General features: G+C 45.7%; 2 protein-coding genes across 2 annotated transcripts in view; one reads left to right on the top strand and one right to left on the bottom strand.

Annotated features, from left to right (window-relative positions):
- The window catches only part of ZNF91 (zinc finger protein 91), a 693,978-nt gene that overhangs the window by 210,147 nt on the left and 462,872 nt on the right, over nt 1–20,959 (top strand). The window lies entirely within an intron of this gene.
- LOC126027241 (zinc finger protein 93-like) overlaps nt 1–20,959 on the bottom strand; it is a 594,792-nt gene that overhangs the window by 80,801 nt on the left and 493,032 nt on the right. The window contains exons 2-3 of the mRNA XM_049786237.1: nt 4,313–4,376; nt 3,567–4,108 (exon numbers count right to left, since the gene is read on the bottom strand). Of these exons, the coding sequence (XP_049642194.1) occupies nt 3,567–4,108; nt 4,313–4,376 (606 nt within the window). The remainder of the gene's footprint in view (nt 1–3,566; nt 4,109–4,312; nt 4,377–20,959) is intronic.

Genomic DNA, 20,959 nt, shown 5'->3' on the forward strand with positions numbered 1-20,959 from the left:
CAGAAAACATCAACTTTATTCATGCCCTATTCACCACATGTGTGTGCCCTATATCCTAACCTTTCAAACACAGCCATCCTTAGCTAGCCCTGCATCTTAACTCCTTTCAGCCATCTTCCCTTTGACCTCCATGCTGGCCAAAGACCAAAAGGCAAAAGGGGGCGAGCCCTAATCCCCTGGGTCAAAGGCCTTATCTACCTTTTCCAGGACCCCTCCCAGGAATGGGCGGGGTCTTGCAGGTAAGGTCAAGTTACTTAGGGAGAAAGGGTGGGGGATGAGGCTTCATCTCCCCCTTCTCTGAAATACAAAAGAACCTTTAGTAATCCTGACTCCACCTTTAGCCAAAGGTGGGTTAATATTTTTATGCAACAATGTAATAAAGTGAAAATTAAGATACCAGCCCTGTTCAAAAACATAACATTTCTGCAAAATATACTATACACCTGTAACTTAATCTTTTGTTAATGCTTTTCTACCAAGCACTATTCCGGAACTTTCATGTTCCTATACTTTTAAACTATATTGGGGGAACTTTCTGTTCCTATTAACCTTCCCTACACACAAGTACTACAGCATAAATACATAACATACATTTTAAAAACAGGCTAAGTACATTAAAATACACACAGTAAAACATTTTGCAATTAAAAATATTAACTATGGAAAACAAAACACAGTCAAATTATAAAGAAAATGAGTTATTCAAGACAAAGATGCAGGCGGTTAGAGATCAGATCTTTAAATGGGTTAAACTGTTATTAGTTCCTTTAAAAAATTTTTTTTAAACCACTAACTCTTACCCCATCACCAACTAAGAGTAAAATATATGACTACCCGCTTAGACCCTACACCTAAAACCATAAGTCCAGATGCTGGTTTGTCCCACGCTGATCTCACCACGTGGCTTCTTTAAACTTTCTGCAGGCCGGTTCGCTCGCGCCATTTCACCTTTGTGATATGGAGGGTGGATTCCAAGCTTGCCCTTTTTCTGGAGCAGAGCTGAGCTGAGCTGAGCCGAGCCAAGCCGCAGGTGTTGCTGTTTCTGGGCTGATTAGCTTTTTGCCATTTTTTTGCTGCAGGACGGGCACTGTTGGCAGATCAACGCTGCCTTTTCTCCCCTCCAGGCGGCACTTTGGAAGCACCACAGCCACTGCAGCTTCTCGGCCACAGCTTCACAGGGCGCTTTTGGATGTCTAGAGTTCAGTTATTTAAACTAAAAGTCCAGTCGGAAATTTCCAAAGTCGAGATCCAAATTCAGGCCGAAGGTCATTCTCAGAAAATCAGTTTGCTTGTAGAAGCTTTTTCTTTCTGAACCTTTTCCAATTAAGGCCCTCCATCAGTTTTAGAGGAGGCTGAGGTTTTTGGAAAAAGGATTTTCGGCAACAAAGTTTCAGTCCTGAGTCTTGGATGGGAGTGATACAAATTTTCAATTCCCCTGTTTTACTGATATTTTTGCCCCTAGAAGGGGTCACGGCCATCTTTGAACATGGCTTCACGTGGCCAAACACTTTGGGCTGACTCCATCTGAAAAGAGACAAAATCAAACAGAAGAGCAGAAATCTCACCATATTCGCTGTTTTCTTGGGTCCAGTTTTCAGGTCAGAGTTCGGAGCGCCAGATGTAGCATTAAATAATTAAAGATGGTGCTGGATGGAGATGGAGGATTGAGGGATTTTTCCCTGACATCCCAGGCCACGGGGCTCCGCAACCCCCATCCAGCTGGCGGGTCCCAGGTTTAGGTGCACAGCGGGATCAGACTCATCCAGAGACAGGTATCAGGAAGCATCAACTTTATTCATGCCCTATTCACCACATGTGTGTGGCCTATATCCTAACTTTTCAAGCACAGCTATTCTTAGCTAGCCCTGCATCTTAACTCCTTTCAGCCAATTCCCTTTGACCTCCATGCTGGACAAAGACCAAAAGGCAAAAGGGGGCGAAACCTAATCCTCTGGGTCAAAGGCCTTATCTACCTTTTCCAAGACCCCTCCCAGGAATGGGCGGGGTCTTGCAGGTAAGGTCAAGTTACCTAGGGAGAAAGGGTGGGGGATGAGGCTTCAACCTCATATAATAGCTGAGGATCATTTGAAGATCTTCCTTCATTCCATCCAAATATTCAGAATTGTGATGTCTAGTAATTTCCAGAATAACTGAAGACCTTCCCACAGAAAGTTTAATGCAGAATGATTATATTGACATATGTGTTCCCACACTCCTGACATAAGGCATCTCTCCTATATGAATATCCCTGTGCTGGGAAAGGGTTGAAGACTGAGTGAAACTTTCCATGCTTGTGAAACACAGCATGTTTAACACAACACAGCGTATGTGTTTGCACTGTACATGGCTTACGTGATTTGTTCCCAAGCATCCCATATGGTCTCCCGAGTCTGCCAGGAGTAACCCAAGTGCGGTTGGCAAGGACCAAAAACAAACAAAAAACCAAACACAAATAAAGGCTTATCCATAATATGCAATTTTTCTGTTTGGGGACACACCTGACAGCACTTAGGTTATACCCGACTCTGAGCTGAAAATTACTCTCGGTAGACAAGGCCAGTGCCCGAGGTGCTGTGCTATTGCTCTGCCCCCAAATATGCACATTCAAAAGTAATCAATGCCTTCTCACATCCCAGATGTCAGAATTACCTCCTGTTTAAAATGTTTACTTCCAGGTGGGATCACATCTTGTGGTTCTCAAAGATGATTCCTGGATGTGCACTCAGTATCTCAACTGCCATGCTAAAGTGACCGTCCAAGATGCAAGTGATTGAACCCACACCAGTTGTATGTAAGAACAATGCCAACATCTTGTATCATCATGCAGATCACTGTTATAATTCTCATACTACTAAAGGGGCTTGTAAAGGAGTAAGAGCCTTCCCATACTCCTTACACAGTGTGCATCCCTAGGATGAATTTTCTTATGCTTATAAAGGCTTGAAGAATAGCCAAAAGCCTTCCCACAGTCCTGACATAAGGTTTCTCTCCTTAATGAATTTTCTTGTGTGTTAAAAGGTTTCCAGGTTGAGCAAAGGCCTTCCCACACTCTTGACATGTGTAGGGTTTCTCTCCTGAATGAATTTTCTTGTGTGTTAAAAGTTTTGCAGGTTGTGAGGCCTTTCCGCACTCTGCACATGTATAAGGTTTCTCACCTGTATGAAAATTCTTGTGTGATAAAAGGTGTGAGGATTGAACAAAGGCTTTTCCACACTCCTAACACGTATAACGTTTCTGTCCTGTATGAATTTTCCTGTGTGTTAAAAGGCTTGAGGAGTGCGCAAAGGCTTTCCCGCACTCCTGACACGTATAAGGTTTCTCTCCTGTATCAATTTTCTTGTGTGTTGAAAGGCTTGAGGATTGATTGAAGGCTTTCCCGCACTCCTGACACGTATAAGGTTTCTCTCCTGTATGAATTTTCTTGTGTGTTGAAAGGCTTGAGGATTGATTGAAGGCTTTCCCGCACTCCTGACATGTATAAGGTTTCTCTCCTGTATGAATTTTCTTGTGTGTTGAAAGGCTTGAGGAGTGAGCAAAGGCTTTCCTGCACTCCTGACATGTATAAGGTTTCTCTCCTGTATGAATTTTCTTGTGTTTTAAAAGGTTTGAGGATTGATTGAAGGCTTTCCCGCACTCCTGACACGTATAAGGTTTCTCTCCTGTATGAATTTTCTTGTGTGTTAAAAGGTTTGAGGATTGAGAGAAGGCTTTCCCGCACTCCTGACACGTATAAGGTTTCTCTCCTGTATGAATTTTCTTGTGTGTTAAAAGTTTTGAGGATTGAGAGAAGGCTTTCCCGCACTCCTGACACATATAAGGTTTCTCTCCTGTATGAATTTTCTTGTGTTTTAAAAGGTTTGAGGATTGATTGAAGGCTTTCCCGCACTCCTGACACGTATAAGGTTTCTCTCCTGTATGAATTTTCTTGTGTTTTAAAAGGCCTGAGGATTGAGTGAAGGCTTTCCCGCACTCCTGACACGTATAAGGTTTCTCTCCTGTATGAATTTTCTTGTGTGTTAAAAGGCTTGAGGATTGATTGAAGGCTTTCCCGCACTCCTGACACGTATAAGGTTTCTCTCCTGTGTGAAGTTTCTTGTGTTTTAAAAGGCTTGAGGATTGGGGCCGGAGAGATAGCGTGGAGGTAAGGCGTTTGCCTTTCATGCAGGAGGTCATCGGTTCGAATCCCGGTGCCCCATATGGTCCCCTGTGCCTGCCAGGAGCAATTTCTGAGCCTGGAGCCAGAAATAACCCCTGAGCACTGCCGGATGTGACCCAAAAACAAAAAAAAAAACAAAACAAAACAAAACAAAACAAAAAAAAAAAAAAAAGGCTTGAGGATTGAGAGAAGGCTTTCCCGCACTCCTGACACGTATAAGGTTTCTCTCCTGTATGAATTTTCTTGTGTGTTAAAAGGCTTGAGGAGTGAGCAAAGGCTTTCCCGCACTCCTGACATGTATAATTTTTCTCTACTGTATGAATTCTCTTGTGTCTTAAAAGGCCAGAGTACTGAGCGAAGGCCTTCCCGCACTCCTGACATGAATAAAGCTTCTCTCCAGTATGAATACTCATGTGCATCCTAAGGCTTGAGGATGAAGAGAAGGCCTTCTCACACTTTTGACATTTATGTTTCTCTCCTGTATGAATATACATGTGCCTAGAAAGGTGTCTGCTTTGACTGAAGGCCCTCCCACAATATTTGCATATATAAGGTTTCTCTCTTATATGAACAAACCTGTGCCTAGTAAGGGATGAAGAGTGGGGAAAGACCGTCCCACATTCCTGACATGTATAAGACTTTTCTCCAATTTGATTTGTCATGGGTGTAGTAAGGACAGAGGGGTGAGAGGCCTTGCCACCTGCTGGAAGTGTCTGACATTTCTTTTGCATACAGACTTCCTTACGGTCACTGGGGTGTGATGGTTGGCAAAGAGCATGTCTTCCTTGCTGACCTTCAGAGGGTTTCTGTGCACTGAGGGTGTCTGATGGTAAATCACAATGCCAAGCAGATGGGAAAGCCCCCTCACAATGCTTACACTCTGGGGCCTCCACTCCGCAGGGAATGAACTTGTTCGACTTTCGCCGTGAGGGAATTCTAGCAAACACTGTTTGGTCAGGGCAGGGTGGCCCAAATGTGGTGATCTTTGTACAGGAACTGGACAGATTACACTTAGGGTTGCTGTGCCCAGCGGACTGGGGATTCTCAGTGAGAATGCTCACTTCATTCTGGCCTCCTCCAGAACAGTTGCCCCATGAGTCCTCATTTCCATCAGGGTGCAGGCAGGATTGTTCCCTACTGACTGTATTCCACAACAAAGAAATACGCCCATCCCACGGGGGTTTGCTGCTTCCCTGTGGAAAAGCACAAGTTAGCCCAATTACTTCTTTCTTCATTTCCAGTCTCCTTCTTTAAAAACAGGCCCTCAACTGTGACTTCAACCACAAAAACTCAATTGTCCACAGTTGTGGATATCTGTGGAAACAGGTAGATACCCAGTACAGAAAGTTGACTAGTTAGGATACAGTCTGAGAAAAGAGTCAGGGAGGTCATATTTGGACCCTAAATCACTTATTATTGGGTATTCAAGAAGGCTCTCCCCGTGGGGGTTCTGTGTTCACTCTAGTATTTACCCCTTCATTCCCGACACTTGTGCAGTACATACCACAGACCAGTATAAGGGAAAGGGGTAGCCAACAGATCAACAATTATCTTTTCTATTTTTAATTTTCTTCTCAGTGAAAATTGGCCCTAACATTAAAAGGAAGCCAGAGCAATAGCACAGCAGGAGGGCATTTGCTTTGCATGCGACGAACCCAGAACAGACCAAGGTCCAATCCCTGGCATGCCATATGGTCCCATGAGCCAGGAATGATTTCTGAGTTAACCCTGAGTGTCACCGGATGTGGGCTGAAAATCAAATAAATAAATACTGTACTTTAAAGAGTATTGGGGCTAAGCCCATGAGGCTGTCAACCCCTCATCCAAGCCTTTTATCCTAGGTATGTAATGTTTTCGTTTCTTTCTTTGGGTCACACTCAGCTATGCTCCTTGCTCTGCACTCACTCTTTAATCTTGACAGTGCTCAGGGAACATATAACATACTCAACCCTGGGTCACTGCGTGCAAGGCAGGCACACTATCAGGTATATTTACTAGGCCCTTTTTTTCTTTTGTGTGCACGTGTGTGTGTGTGCATGTGTGTGTAGTGTGTGTGCATGCGTGTGTGTGTGTGTGTGTTTGGTTTTTGGGGTAAACTGACTGATACTCAGGAATTACTTTCGGCTTTGAGGAGTCATAACTAACAGTACTGGGAAGATCATATGGGACACCAGGGATTGAACATTGGTAGGCACTGTGCAAGGTAAATGCCTTACCTTTTAGGCTCCTGATCGCTTCCATTTTTATTTTGACTCTTAGGACTAGCAAATTTTGCAGGTGTGGAAGTCCTGAGTGTGAGAAAGACTCCATTTCATTGAGTCAACAGGCATGTAAGTGTTTTCCCAAACAGATAAGCCCCACTATAGGCAGATATTTTTTATATACACTTTGTGGAACCCTAAAAGGAAATGCTCATGTTTACTACGGCGGTGTGCCCCCGATCAAACTTAAGGGAGCTTGGGGACGAAACTCAGGTTACCATCACCACAGAAAAAAGACTTTTCCACTGAAATAGAAATCCAGCAACAAATGAGTAGATTAAACACTCAACCTGGGCCTGACTGAAAGCACAGAGGATAGGGTGTTTGCCTTGCACATGGGTGACCTTAGTTCAATCCCTGACATCTAAAATACTTCCTTGAGCTAGCCAGGAGTGATTCTGAGTGCAGAACTAGAAAAATCAGTGTCTCCCAAAACCAAAACAAAATAAACAAAAAACACACTTGACCTAACATTTTATCACATCAAAAAGAAACTATTTCCTCCCTCCCTAACCCCTTTCCCCCATTAACCACAGAATTTCCTTAGTGTGGAAAATATGATTAATAACTTTAGGTTAGAAAACTTATAGAGAAAAAGGACTGATAGCATAGTCAGTGATAGGGAGTTTGCCTTGACATAGCTGGCCCAGGTCAATCCCCAGCATCCAATATGTTCCTCTGAGCATGTATGGAGTGATTCCTGAGCACAGAGTCAGGAGTAAACCTGAGCACTACCGGGTGTGGCCTATAAACAAAAAATACAACAGAAAATGAAAACTTGGAGCTGGAGCAGTGGCAAAGCGGTAGGGCATTTGCCTTGCACACGGCTGACCTAGTATGGATGGTGGGTTCGATCCTCCAGAGTTCTATATGGTCCCCCTAGTAAAGGGAGATTTCTGAGCACACAGTCAGGATTAACCCCTGAGTGTCACTGTCTGAGACCCCAAAACAAAAAACAAACAAAAAAAGAGAGACAGAAAACTTATTGAATTGAATTTTGCACTCAGGTGAAAGTAACAGCAACCTCTCCCAATGATGAGCTCAGGATTCTCCCAGAAGTGCAAAAACTATAGATGGGGTAACAGGCTAGTTTTAGAACTACATGTGCCTGCAGCATAAAGAAATCCCACGCCACATAAAAGTCTTGATTTGGAGCGTGCAAATCTTACCATTTCACCCCTCTTTGGAGATCCCGTCCCAAAAGAAAATTGCTGAAAGGCCAAATCCTGAACTGGTGGTCTGTATTCTAAAATGAAACCAAATATGCAAAGTAAGAATCTGTTTGGGGTTAGAGCAATACCACAACAGGGAGGAGGAGTTTGCCTTGCATTCAACTGACAAGTTGCATCCCTGACATCCCATATGGTCTCTCTAGCCTGCCAGAAGTAATTTCTGAGCACAGAGTTAAGAGTATCTTCTGAGTGTGACCAACTATATTGCAAAACAAAAAATAAAGTGGGGCGGGGTGGGTAGGGCATTAGGGCATTTGCCTTGCAGGCAAAATCTAGGAACTGGGCAGGGAAGATAGCATGGATGTAGGGGGTTTGCTTTTCTCGCAGAAGGAAGGTGGTTCGAATCCAAGCATACCTTATTCCCAAGCCCCCTGAGCCTGAGCCTGCCAGGAGCATTTTCTGAGCGTAAGCTAGGAGTAACCCCTGAGCACAGCCGGGTGTGACCCAAAAACAACAAGAAAAACAAAAATCTAGGACCTTCGGTGATTCGAATTGTGGCACCCCATATGGTCTGCTGTGCCTGCCAGGAGATATTTCTGAGTACAGAGCCAGGAGTAGTGACCCAAAAAGCCAAAAATAAAAAACCTTAAGTTGAATGATGGGCCTAGTGATAGAAAAATGGGTTGGGTGTTTGTTTGTCTTGACAAAGATGATGCTGGTCTGATCCCCGGCACACAAAACAGTACCCGAGCATAACTGAAGCATTTTCTGTGCACTGTTCAAGGAGTAACCAAGTGCCCTTGTGTGTGAACCAAAATCAAAATAAAAAAGTTAAGATAATGAGGGCTGGTGCCCTGGCGCAAGTGGTAAAGCATCTGCCTAGAAAGTGCTAGCCTAGGATGGACAGAGGTTCAATCCCCTGGTGTCCCTAATGGTCCCCAACCCAGGAAGGATTTCTGGGCTCATAGCCAGGAGTAACCCAAAAGTGACTAGGTGTGCCGAAAAAACAACAACGACAACAAATTAACTGAGTGAAATCTGATTGAATAGTCAAGATAGTGACCATCTGTAGTTTTTAGGTAGTAAATCAGATGACAAAAAGGATAGGAGGGGCAGGAGAGATAGCACAGCTTTAGGGTATTTGCCTAGCAAGCTGCCCACTCTGGACCAAGGGTGGTTTGAATCCCCCCATCCCCTACATCTGCCAGGAGCGAATTCTGAGGATAGAGCCAAGAGTAATCCAAGTGCGGCTGGGTGTGACCTAAAAACCAAAAAAAAAAAAAAAAGAAAAAAAAGAAAAAGAAAAAGATAAGAGTCTCTCAATGAGGAGCGGGCAACACCCATATTAGAGTTCTCTTGAGAACTCATGTCAATAATAGCGAGAGAAGGCACAGCCCTTTCATTCGGCTGACCTAAGTTGAATTCCAGGCGTCTCATATGCTCCCCAAAACAGTGTAGCACTAATTTCTGAGTGTAGAGGCAAGAAAATCACAAGGTTACTCACAGGAAAACAAAATAAAACAAAATAATTCTTATTGTTTTCAAGACTCCGGTGAAATCTATCTGGGAAGGGAGTGTGTGTACTTTATGAACAGTGGATCCGGTTCTATCACTGGCATCACATATAGTCCCCTGAATGCACCAGGATTCCCCAGGAGTGACTTCGAGCACCATCACCAAGACAACCTCAAAAACACGAGAGTAAAAAACATTCCTGGCACAAACTCCAAAATGTCAGGAATGATCTAATGCCAAAGATAACTGAGACAGCTTCCCCTGAGAAGGACAACCATGGGTATGCCATCAGTCTGAGGGCACAGACGGTGGATGAGGCTCAGAATCTAAAAATCTATCCTAAAGGCCCACAGACGGGAACCAGATAGAATAAAGCTAAGACAGCCAAAGCTCCAGATCATTCTGGGAGTCAGCATGAAGGGCAGAGAGCAGGAGGTGTAAAGGTCCGGCAAACCTGAACCAGGAGGCCACCACATACTGATAAGCACCCACATTTCACATGTGCCCCAAATGCTCCACACCCAGCCCAGCGTCTGAGGCTGGGAAGCACCTCCCACATTCACCTGCAAACACACCTCTCTGCAGCCTTCTGCAAACAGCGCCTTCCAACCAGGAGATCAGCATAGGCTTCACATCCCAATGTCCTGCCCAAGAGGGACAATTCTTGGATTAGAGAAAGGGAAGGGGACTGCAGCCCCATGAATTGGGGGCTGCAATAAGCAAGGCCAAACCAGATAAAGAAGAAAATCTCTGCTCTCAATATGCTTACTGCGTTTTGAATAGATGAGATTAGATTTAAGTGCTGCAACAGTAGTACAATGGTAGTGTGTTTGCCTTACATGCAGCAGACACAAGCTTGATCCCTGGCATCTGATATGGTCACCCAAGCTTGCCAGGAATAATGCCTGAGCATTGAGCCAGAAGTAACCCCTGAAAACCACAGGTTATATGCAACCCCCAAAAAGAATCTTTGGGAGTAGGAGAACAGCACAGAGAGAAGGCAATTTGCCTTGGACACAGTGGACCTGGTTTCTTCCCTGGTTTCCCAGATAGTTCCCCGAGGATGTCACAAGTAATATCTGAGCACAAAGACAGACTAACCTTTGAGTGCCATCAGGTGTGGCTCAACAGCAAATAAAGAAAAGAAAGGAAGGGGCTGCAGTAAGAGTAGAGTGGAGAGGGCACTTGCCTTGAAGGTATGCACACCTGACTTTTTTCCAACAGCAGCACGCCCTGCCATGGTTGATTTTTGAGTGCAGAGCCAGATGTCAACCCCAGTTCTACTGGGGCTAGCCCCCTCATTGTGGCCCAGAACATAGTAAAAGGTATCGGGAAACATGCTCTGCAGGCAGGAGCCTCAAATATGATCTATCACACTACACTATCCCCCGATAAGATTGGTAAGCACTGGTGCCTGTGACCCTTAAAAAATCTTAAGCAGGGTCTGGAGTGGTGGCGCTAGAGGTAAGGCATCTGCCTTGCAAGCGTGAGCCTAGGATAGACTGTGGCTTGAAGTCCTGGCATCCTATATGGTCCCCCAAGCCAGGAGCTATTTCTGAGAGTATAACCAGGAGTAACCCCTGAGTGTCACCGGTTGTGTCCCAAAAAATAAAAGACAAAACAAACAAAATAAAATCTTCAGGGGGGGGGGGGCTGGAAAGACTGCAGTTAGGGCATTTGCCTTGCATTCAGCTGATTCAAACAGACCCTGGTTCAAATCTCAGCGTACCATATATCCCCCCATGCCTTTCAGGAGCGATATATGAGTGCAGAGCCAAACTTAAATTAGTATTCATCTAAGAAAAAGAGCTGGGGCCGGAGAGACAGCATGGAGGTAAGGCGTTTGCCTTTCATGCAGGTCAGTGTTTCGATTACCTGCATCACATATGGTCCCCTGATCCTGCCAGGAGCAATTTCTGATAGAGCCAGAAGTAACCCCTTAGTGCTGCTGGGCGTGACCCCCCCCCCAAAAAAAAAGAAAAGAAAAAGAAAAAAACTTAAGGATTGGGGAGTTAGAACAATGGGTACCTTCAAATCACAATGCATCTTTTGTTGAACAGAAATTCCCATAGGAGTGTCCCATTTGGTAGCCCCAGGGCAGCTCACCTATATCCTGTAGGTGCTGGTAGATCTCCAGCATCACATCTCTGTAGAGCTCCCTCTGAGAGGCATCCAGGTATGGCCACTCCTCCTGGGAGAAGCTCACAGCTACATCGTAGAAGGTCACCACATCCTGAGCCAAAACATACACAAGAAGACAGGGCCGAGGTGCATTCCAGGCACTGGAGGGGAGGATGGGACTTCCTGGGACCCTAAAGTGACTGTCTCGACAAACTTACAAAGATTAAATGACTCAGGAGAAACCAGTCTCAAAACCTATATCTCCCTGAGCACTCCTGGGGGAGAGGCTTCAGAAATCAAACTAGATCAGCCACCTTAACAAGCAAACACTGTTCTACAAGGTACTTGGATATAGTGGCAAACACATCAATAAACCTGGACCAATGCCCATTACCAGAGGTTCATTGAGCACTGCCAGGTGTACTCCCAAGCATAGAGCCAGGAGCTTAAAAGCACTCCCGGTGTGACACGAATATGCTAACACACAGGAGCCCAATCCCAATTTCAATCCATCTCTACATTTGGTACTAGGGGGAGAAAGAAGGAAAATGTAATGTCCAGTGAGTGCGCCAAATTTCTGCTAGTCTCAATCAGCATTCACGGTTTATTTCCAAGCAAATCTCTCCTTGAACAGGTACAAAAAAATACGACTTCCAATCACTATGCTTTGTAGTAACATCATTTGCTCATGTTGCCACTCAAAGGCACAAATCCCTGGGACTATAAACAAGGAGACTGAAAGTGCAACTGATTTCTTCTTTGGAGAAATGTGGCTTCAGGAAGAAAGAGGCAATACTCTGCAGAATGAAAGACTAAAGAACCAAAGTGAAGGGGCCGGAGACATAGCATGGAGGTAAAACATTTGCCTTTCATGCAGAAGGACAGTGGTTTGAATCCTGGCATTCCATACAGTCCCCTGTGTGTGCCAGAATCGATTTCTGAGCATAGAGCCAGGAGTAACACCTGAGCGCAACCGGGTGTGACCCAAAAACCAAAAAAAAAAAAGAAGCCAAATAGGAAGGGGGAGATGGCACAACTGACGACTGTAGAATGTTTGCCTTGCATGCTGTGGATCTGGGATGGACTGTGGTTCCATCCTCAGTATGACATATGGTCCCCAAAGCCTTTCTGAGAGCAAAGCAAGAAGGAACCTCTGAACACTGCTAGGTATGGCAAAAAATAAACAAACAAACAAACAAACTGATCTTGTTGGGCCACTGGAACAGTGCCAGTGAGAGCACACAGGGCAAAGCCAAGGTCAATCTCAGGCACACACAAAGGTTGCTTGATGTTGCTAGGAGTAAAATCTCTGTGCAGAGCCAAGAATAAGCCCTGAGGGGCCTGAGAGATAACACCAAGGTAGGCCATTTGCCTTGCAAGTGGGCAATCCAGGACTGAAGGTGGTTCGAATCGTGGAATCCCATATGATCACCCATATCTGCCTGAAGCAATTTCTGAGCTAAGAGCCAGGAGTAACCCCTGTACACTGCTGGTGTGAACCCCCCACACACACCAAATAAAGAAAAGATAAGCCCTGAGTTCTCCCACTATGATACAAAATTTAATACAGAACAAAACAATTTCCGATAGTACAGCACAGAGAAACAAACTAAAACCAAAGAAAACCCACAGGGAAGTCCAAAAGGTGCAGAAAGGACCCAGCAGTGTTCTTTCTATTTGTCAGAAAATGGTGAAGACCCAAATTTGTGAATTAGTGACCGTGGGGCAATGTATCAAGCCCACATGAAGGGTCCTGAGTGAAGAGACAAAGACAGAAGAATGAGAATCGGCCTGGCATCCTGGAGCTATTGCAAAATACAAAAGAACTTTGTGCTGATCGTACATAACAGCAGGGAGGACACTTGACTTGCACTTGGCTGACCCAGAAAGAATCAGACACAGCGTATGGTCCTTTAAGCCCAGCAAGAGGGATACCTGAATGCAGAACCAGGAAAATCTCTTGGCAGAAACTATAAAAAAAACTATAAGAGAGCTTTTCCCCAGGTGAGTCAAGAATGATGCTTCATGGCAGAAATCCTGGGATCAAGGTCTCATTCTTCACCAACATCAGGGTATATATTACCAGAAGCTCAATCCTGGATCCCAGAACCCCATTAGGTCTGAGACCTGAAAGGGGTAACCAAAGAGCAGAGTCAGGAGAAAGCTTTCTAAGTACCACTGTGTATAGTCAACAAACCTAAGAGAAACTACTAGGACAAAAGTGGCCTCAGAGAACAGAGTCCCTGCCCTGTCAGAAACCACAGCCTGACGGGTGGGGGGAGGGGGAGGGGCTGTGCACTCCCATCCCATCTTTACCCTCTCTGTGCCCACACTTACCCCTACCTGGGCACAGGAGTTCAGACGGTGTCGCCCCATCTTCTCCAACCTGGATTATTCACAAAGAGAAGCAACAAGGCCCTTTGCAGGAATCCCTGGAAGGAAGTCACAGTGGTGAGTACTAGAGACATGTGCAAGCCCTTCCTTGACCAGAAGTGCCTGCACTGGGGCTTGAAACACCCTGATGGGCCCATAGTTCGTTCACCAGCTTAGATCAACATGGGAGATGAGGTCAGAAGCTCCTTCCCCTCCTGGGGAAAAGCAGATTGGAATTCAAGCTGTGAGGTGGACACAAAGCTCTGGCCTTGCTCTACCGGGAGGAAATGGCAGCCATGAGCCCAGCATCTCCCAGGGCTCCACGCAGCCCTTGGGAACCCAGGCAGGGGCTGAGGCTGGGGCTTGAACTCTGCACACCAGCGTCCCCTGCAGCATACCAGCAACTCTGTGCCCTCACTCAGCCTGGAAGTGGCTCTGCCACAGGATGTCAGAGGGGCTGATCCTTGGGCTACAGCTTCAGACCCAGGACTTACATTCTCATGCAGAGAAAACATTCAGAAATCAAGAAGGGCCTTCCCACATTCCCTGCACATGAAGGATTCTCTACACTTTAAAAATGTCAGGGATCCGAGCTGAGTCAGGGTGTGCAAGGCAAACATTCTCCCAGCTGGATGTTGATCAAACCATTCAGAAACAATTTTCTTTATTTTTTGGTTTGTTTTATTTGTGGTTTTGGGTCACACCCGCCAGCACTCAGGAGTCACTCCGGGCTCTACACTCAGAAGTCGCTCCTGGCAGGCTCGGGGACCATGTAGGGTGACGGTATCGAACCGGGGTCCGTCCCGAGGTGGCCGCCTGCAAGGCAATCGCCCTCCCGCTCTGCTCTCGCCGCCCCGACTCGCCTCTTCCGAAGTCACTTCTGTCCAAGGACGATCCCGCTGAATTCGACGCAAACCAACTCAACGACATCAGAAGGTCCGCGCGACCCGATCCTTTCGTCTCCGGAGGAGGCCGCCACCCCAAAACACCCCTGGGGAGGCCCGCGCGGACCTGAAGGCGACTCTGGGTGTCGGGCGCTTAGAGGGGCCCCTCGTAGGCCAAAAGAAAATCGTCCCTCCAGACCCCCCCGCGCCAGCGGGAACCCCACTCACGCTTCCGCCAGGAGTTCCGTGGGGCGGGAAGACAACCGCAGAGGAAAAGGACAGAGAATGAAAAGCCGCGCGCTGCGTGACGTCACGGCGACTTCCGGCCGGTCTTAAAGGGCCAGGCTCCAGCTCAGCACCAGTCACTTACTGGCCTGGAAGGCCAATTTCTGCTATTCCCTGACTTGGATGAGGTGATTCAAACCGCTGCCGGGTCTCCAGGTCCTGGAGAGATGAAGAGTGAGGGGCTGATCACATGACATGTGAGCTAATTCTTGATTTTCTTTGGTTGTTCGTTTTCTTCCTTTACTTGTTTATTTTGATTGGGGCAGGCTCAACCAGGAGCCTCAGAGGTGACTCCTGGCTCTGTGGTCAGGAATGGCTCCTGCCAATGTTCAGCAGACTCTGGGATGTCAAGTATTGCAGCAGGTAGCACATTGGATTGTATGTGGCTGATTCTGTTCTATCACTGGCATCCCATAGGATTCCCTGAGTCTGCCAGGAGTGATTTCTGAGTGCAAAGTCAGGAATATCCTTGACCACCTCTGGGTGTGGCCCCCAAACCAGACTGTATAATCCAAGGTTCCCACAATAGTAGAGTGGGGAGGCCATTTGCCTTGCAAGTAAATAGCCGGGTTTTGATCTTCTGTATCTCATAGGTCCCTGAGCATTTCCAAAAACAATAACTCTGTGATGAGCCTGAGTAAGCCCTGAGTACCTCCTGGTGGGTGAAAGAGCCAAATCAAAACGGAATCACAAACTTTACTGAACACCAGCCTATTCCCCAGCCCCATCCATAAATTAAAACAGAGGACTCAATTCACTGGACACTCATTTTCTGCTGGGTCTGATATTTTGCGCTTGTGCATTACTGTTTCTGGGGTCACATAAGAAGTGCTTAGACGGGCCGGGCGGTGGCGCTAAAGGTAAGGTGCCTGCCTTGCCTGCGCTAACCTTGGACGGACCGCGGTTCGATCCCCCGGTGTCCCATATGGTCCCCCAAGCCAGGAGCAACTTCTGAGCACATAGCCAGGAGTAACCCCTGAGCGTTACCAGGTGTGGCCCAAAAACCAAAAAAAAAAAAAAAAAAAAGAAGTGCTTAGACTTATTCTTGCTTCATTGCTCCAAAAAACTACCAGATGGGATCATAGAACCCTCTTGGGAGCTAGGGATTGGACTTGAATCAGCTATTTTAAAGGCAAGAGGCTTCTACCCTATATAAAGATCTTTTTGTTTGTTTTGTTGTTGTTGTAATTATTGTTGGGTTTGGGCACATCTAGTGGTGCTCAGGGATTATTCCTAGCTCTGTGCTCAGAAATTACTCCTGGCAGGACTAAGCAGACCTTATAGGTTGTCAGGGATCACAGTTGAGTTACCCTTGTGCAAAAGAAATGGCCTACCTGCTGTGCTATCATTCTGGCCCCCAAAAGAGAGAAATCTTTTTTGTTTGTTATTGTGCCATACAGCCAGCGATGCTCATGAATTATACCTGGTAGGCTCAGAAAATTAATGGGATGCCAGAGATCGAAACTGGTTGGTCGGGACCGGAGAGATAGCACAATGGTAAGGCGTTTGCCTTGCATGCAGAAGGACGTTGGTTCGAACCCCGGTGTCCCATATGGTTCCCCGTACCTGCCAGGGGCAATTTTTGAGCCAAGAGCCATGAGTAACCCCTGAGCGCTGCCAGGTGTGACCCAAAAACCAAAAGCCAAAAAAAAAAAAAGAAACTGGTTGGCCACATGCAAGGTAAATGCCCTGCCCATTTTGTTCTAATTCTGATCCTGAAGTGCTAGGATTTTATTTGCTTCTTTATTTCCTTCAGTACCAACATGCTCCCAGCCTCCTCACAAGAGTCCATTCTACTTTTTCTTGACTTAAGTTTGGTGGCCAACCCTCGTGACTCCCGGGAACTTGACAATTATGCCTTGCTGTCTACAGGGAACCATAGGGGTTGCTGGGATCAAACCCAGATCAAACACAGCCTGTGCCCTCACCACTGTGCTTTTTTTTTTACCAGCCACTTCTATTTATTATTGAATTACCAAGTTACATCCTCAAGTAATAACATCCAATAACCTCCTTGATGAAGTTTCAGGTAGATATTGTTTGAACATTGATCCTATCACCAGTGTCCCTTAACCTCTTCCAATGTCTTGTTGCCTTTGCAACAGTGCAAATTCCTTCAATGGCTAGAATATTGGCATAGATGAGACCAGAATGATAATCACCAAAAAATATTCCCCACACCTCTGCTCTCATGGGAACCTTCTGCCACACTCAAGAGGATTATATCCTGCTGGGTTACAAATTTCTCATTTGGGGGCAGAGGGGGTTCTGGGGGTCAAAACCAGTGATATTCATGAGATAGTCCTGGCTTTGCACTCAAGAATTCATCCTGACAGTTCTGAGGACCGTATAGAGATGCTGAGAGAGTCTAACTGGGTTTGCTGTATGCAAGTCAAAAAATCTACCTCTTTACTACTGTTCAGGCCCTCTTAGCTGAATTACACAATTCAATAATGGAAACTAAACTTGCTTTCATTCAGGAAATATTATGACCTTGCCGTTTTATTATTAGGAGGCTTCCCGCAGGAACTGGGCTTGTGCAAGGAAACCACCTTTCCTCCTATATATTGGCCCCTGTTGGCTTTGGGGCCACATGTGGTAATTCTCAAGGGTTACTAGTGACTATCCATGCAAGGATCATTCCTGGAAGGCAGGAGGACCATATGTGATACCTTATATCAAATTCAGATTATCTGCATACAAAGCAAACACTCTCCCCACTGGGCTATCGTTCGGCAACCCTTTTTTTCAACTGAGCCAAATCTCGCCAAAACAACTATTCAAATTTATTTTGAGAGCCACATTTTTTTTGGTTTTTGTTTTTGTTTGTTTGTTTGTTTTTTGGCAGTGCTCAGGTTACTCCTGGCTCTATGCTCAGAAATCACTCCTGGCAGGCTCAGGGGACCATATGGGATGCTGGGATTCAAACCACCGACCTTCTGCATGAGAGGCAAACGTCTTACCTCCATGCTATCTCTTCGGCTCCAAGAGCCACATTTTTAAAACTGAAAATACATAGGATGGTAAACTGTTTATTTTTTTATTTATTTAATTTTTTTTTGGTTTTTCGGGCCACACCCATTTGATGCTCAGGGGTTACTCCTGGCTATCTGCTCAGAAATAGCCCCTGGCAGGCCCAGGGAACCATATGGGACACCGGGATTCTAACCAACCACCTTGGGTCCTGAGTCTGCTGTTTGCAAGGCAAACACCGCTGTGCTATCTCTCCGGCCCCGCCATTTATTATTCTTAATTGACACAAATGATTATTCTGTGTCTACACCTCTCCTTCTGACTCATTTCACTCAGAATAATAATCTGATGCATTGATGTATGCACAGATAATGCACTGTGCATGGCTCAGTATTTTTGTGTAGTCACAAGAAACAGAAGTTGCACACCCGTACATTGTATCCACTCATTGTATGGTTGACAGCATTCAAAAAAAAACCTCCCTGTGAACTAAACTCTGTGACAGATGACACAGTAAAGATAATTTGTGAAATTTACAATTATGATCAAATCTAGGCTATTCACCACCCTGGATGAGAGTATGGATGCCCACTACTAGCATCTTCTCCATGAAGAAGTGAAGTGGCTGTTCAGGGGAAGGGTGCTCTCTCGCCTTGTTGACAAGAGGGAAGAAGTAGTGCAGTTCCTGTGAGAGCAGAACTCTGACTTTGTACAGCCCCAGTTGGACAAGGAATGGGTAGCTAAGCTTGTGTATTTGGCAGGTATTGTTCATTTTCTCCATGAATTTAATATTTCTCTGCAGGGGAGTTTCACAAGTAGCTTTTACAGTGAGGCATATGATGGATGTGTTCAAAAAAGAATCTGATTCTGGGATAACTGTGTCTCAGGAGATTTTGAAATGTTTCTACTCTTGCAAAAAATTTCTGATTGAGGGCCCGGAGAGATAGCACAGCAGCATTTGCCTTGCAAGCAGCCGATCCAGGACCAAAGGTAGTTGGTTCGAATCCCGGTGTCCCATATGGTCCCCCGTGCCTGCCAGGAGCTATTTCTGAGCAGACAGCCAGGAGGAACCCCTGAGCACTGCCGGGTGTGGCCCAAAAAAACAAAAAAAAATTTCTGATTGGCATTTATATTATGCAGAAAGTCATAATCAATATGAAAAACAGCATTTAAGGGCATTAGCTCAAAACTTTAATCATGAGTACTCTGAACATGAGAATCCATGGAAAAGAAAACTCTGGGTTGAGAATCCCTTCATGGAAGATGCCCACTCTTGTGCAAAATAAATTATGTCTTTTAAGATCCCTCCAGACACTGTACTTCTAAACCCCACCCAACCTGGTCTGAAGAAGCAGGGCAGCAGGAAAGAAATAAACCAAGCTAGCCAGGAAAGGATGATCATGGATTCCATGGCCTTTTACCTTGTACTCTCTGCCTTGAACCCAAAAAGCTAGAACACCTCTTTCTTTATTAAAACCAATTCGCAATACGAGGAGGCTTCAGGTCAAGAGAGAGAGACAAAAGTACATATTCAGTGGATGTTGTGTATGTAAATATTTTAAGGGGATTATTATGTTACTGACCCTAACCTGATTGGTGATTGTGCCCTACCCTAGGGTGTGACCTGGCGTTCTGCCCCCACCCTAGGGTAGTACCTGATTCTGCTTTAGAGAAATTGTAGAAAACTGCAATATATGTGCACCATTAGCAAAAAAGCCTCTCGCCTTCCACAGACCCTTGTTTATATCCCCCAGAATCAGGTACCACCCAATGGTGGGATCAGATACCAACTAATGGTGGAAGCAGAACCAGGTACTACCCTAGGGTCGAAGATGAGATGAGAAACTTCCTAGTAAAATCTTTGGCTTATCATAATACAAATTCTGCCTATAGATTAGTATTGAATACATTAAATGAAAAGGCAGATGTGAATAATTTCCTTTATGCCTGTCGGAATGTCTATGGGGAACCCCAACCCCCACCCCACTTAGACTCAGAACAAACCTTCCCAGTTACCAAGGGAATGATGCCTTACTCCCCTCGGGGACAGGACACTTTCTGTAAACCAGGTCTTTGCCCAAAATGCAAAAGGGGTCACCACTGGGCGAAAGATTGCAGATCCAGAAACCTCATTGATAATAACCTAAGTAGAGGTTTCAACACAATCCCCAGGAGGCAAATCGCCTGCTACCATTGTGGAAAACAGGGGCATATTAAAAGAAATTGCCGTTTCCTTATGAATTCAGCTCCTCAAGAACACACATACGGGGCCGGGCGGTGGCGCTAAAGGTAAGGTGCCTGCCTTACCTGCGCTAGCCTAGGAAGGACCACGGTTCGATCCCCCGGCGTCCCATATGGTCCCCCAAGCCAGGAGCGACTTCTGAGCGCATAGCCAGGAGTAACCCCTGAGCGTCACCGGGTGTGGCCCAAAAACCAAAAAAAAAAAAAAAAAAAAAAAAAAGAACACACATACAAGATGCAGGGAAACGCCCACAGGGCCTCCCCCCAGGCCCTTCCAAATGAGGGGCAAAGTTCACAGACAATCCTTCCAAGCCCAGTCCAAGAAAATTCATCATGATAAGGGAATTAATTCACTCCACATCAGGGAGTGCCATATTAGACATATTATGCCCAGAGGACATTACAATTTACCCAGGAGCACAAGTCTGCCACCCTGTCCAGCCAACGGTTCTGAGGTGAAACAGCTGGTAAACAGCTCACAGACAGTCAGGCTTGTGGAAATATTAGCTTTATTCGGTGGACAAGACTGAAGTCCAAAGTCTCAGCCTCAGTTCCAGCCAAACAGCCCTTCGCCTTCCACAGACCCTTGTTTTTATCCCCCAGAATGGTGGGATAAGATACCACCAATGGTGTAAGCAAAATCAGGTACCATCCTAGGGTGGGGGCAGAATGCCAGGTCACACCCTAGGGTAGGGCACAATCACCAATCAGGGTAGGGTCAGTAACATAATAATCCCATACAATGTTTACATACACAACAGTCCCTACTTGTGGGCATGTACTGAGACCTTAGCACAGCTAAGGGAGGTTTACCAGGGTGATTGAACCACTGTTCATACCAGGTAGCAGAATCTTTTCATCACCTTTCCTGCTCTTGCAAACTACCCTTCACAGCATCCCATATGGTCCCCCGAGTCAAGAGCAATTTCAGAGTAATCCCTGAGCATCACCAGATGTGGCCCAAAAAACAACCAAACA

The sequence above is a fragment of the Suncus etruscus genome, chromosome 14, assembly GCF_024139225.1.
Source record: "Suncus etruscus isolate mSunEtr1 chromosome 14, mSunEtr1.pri.cur, whole genome shotgun sequence".
Classification (NCBI taxonomy): Eukaryota; Metazoa; Chordata; class Mammalia; order Eulipotyphla; family Soricidae; genus Suncus; species Suncus etruscus.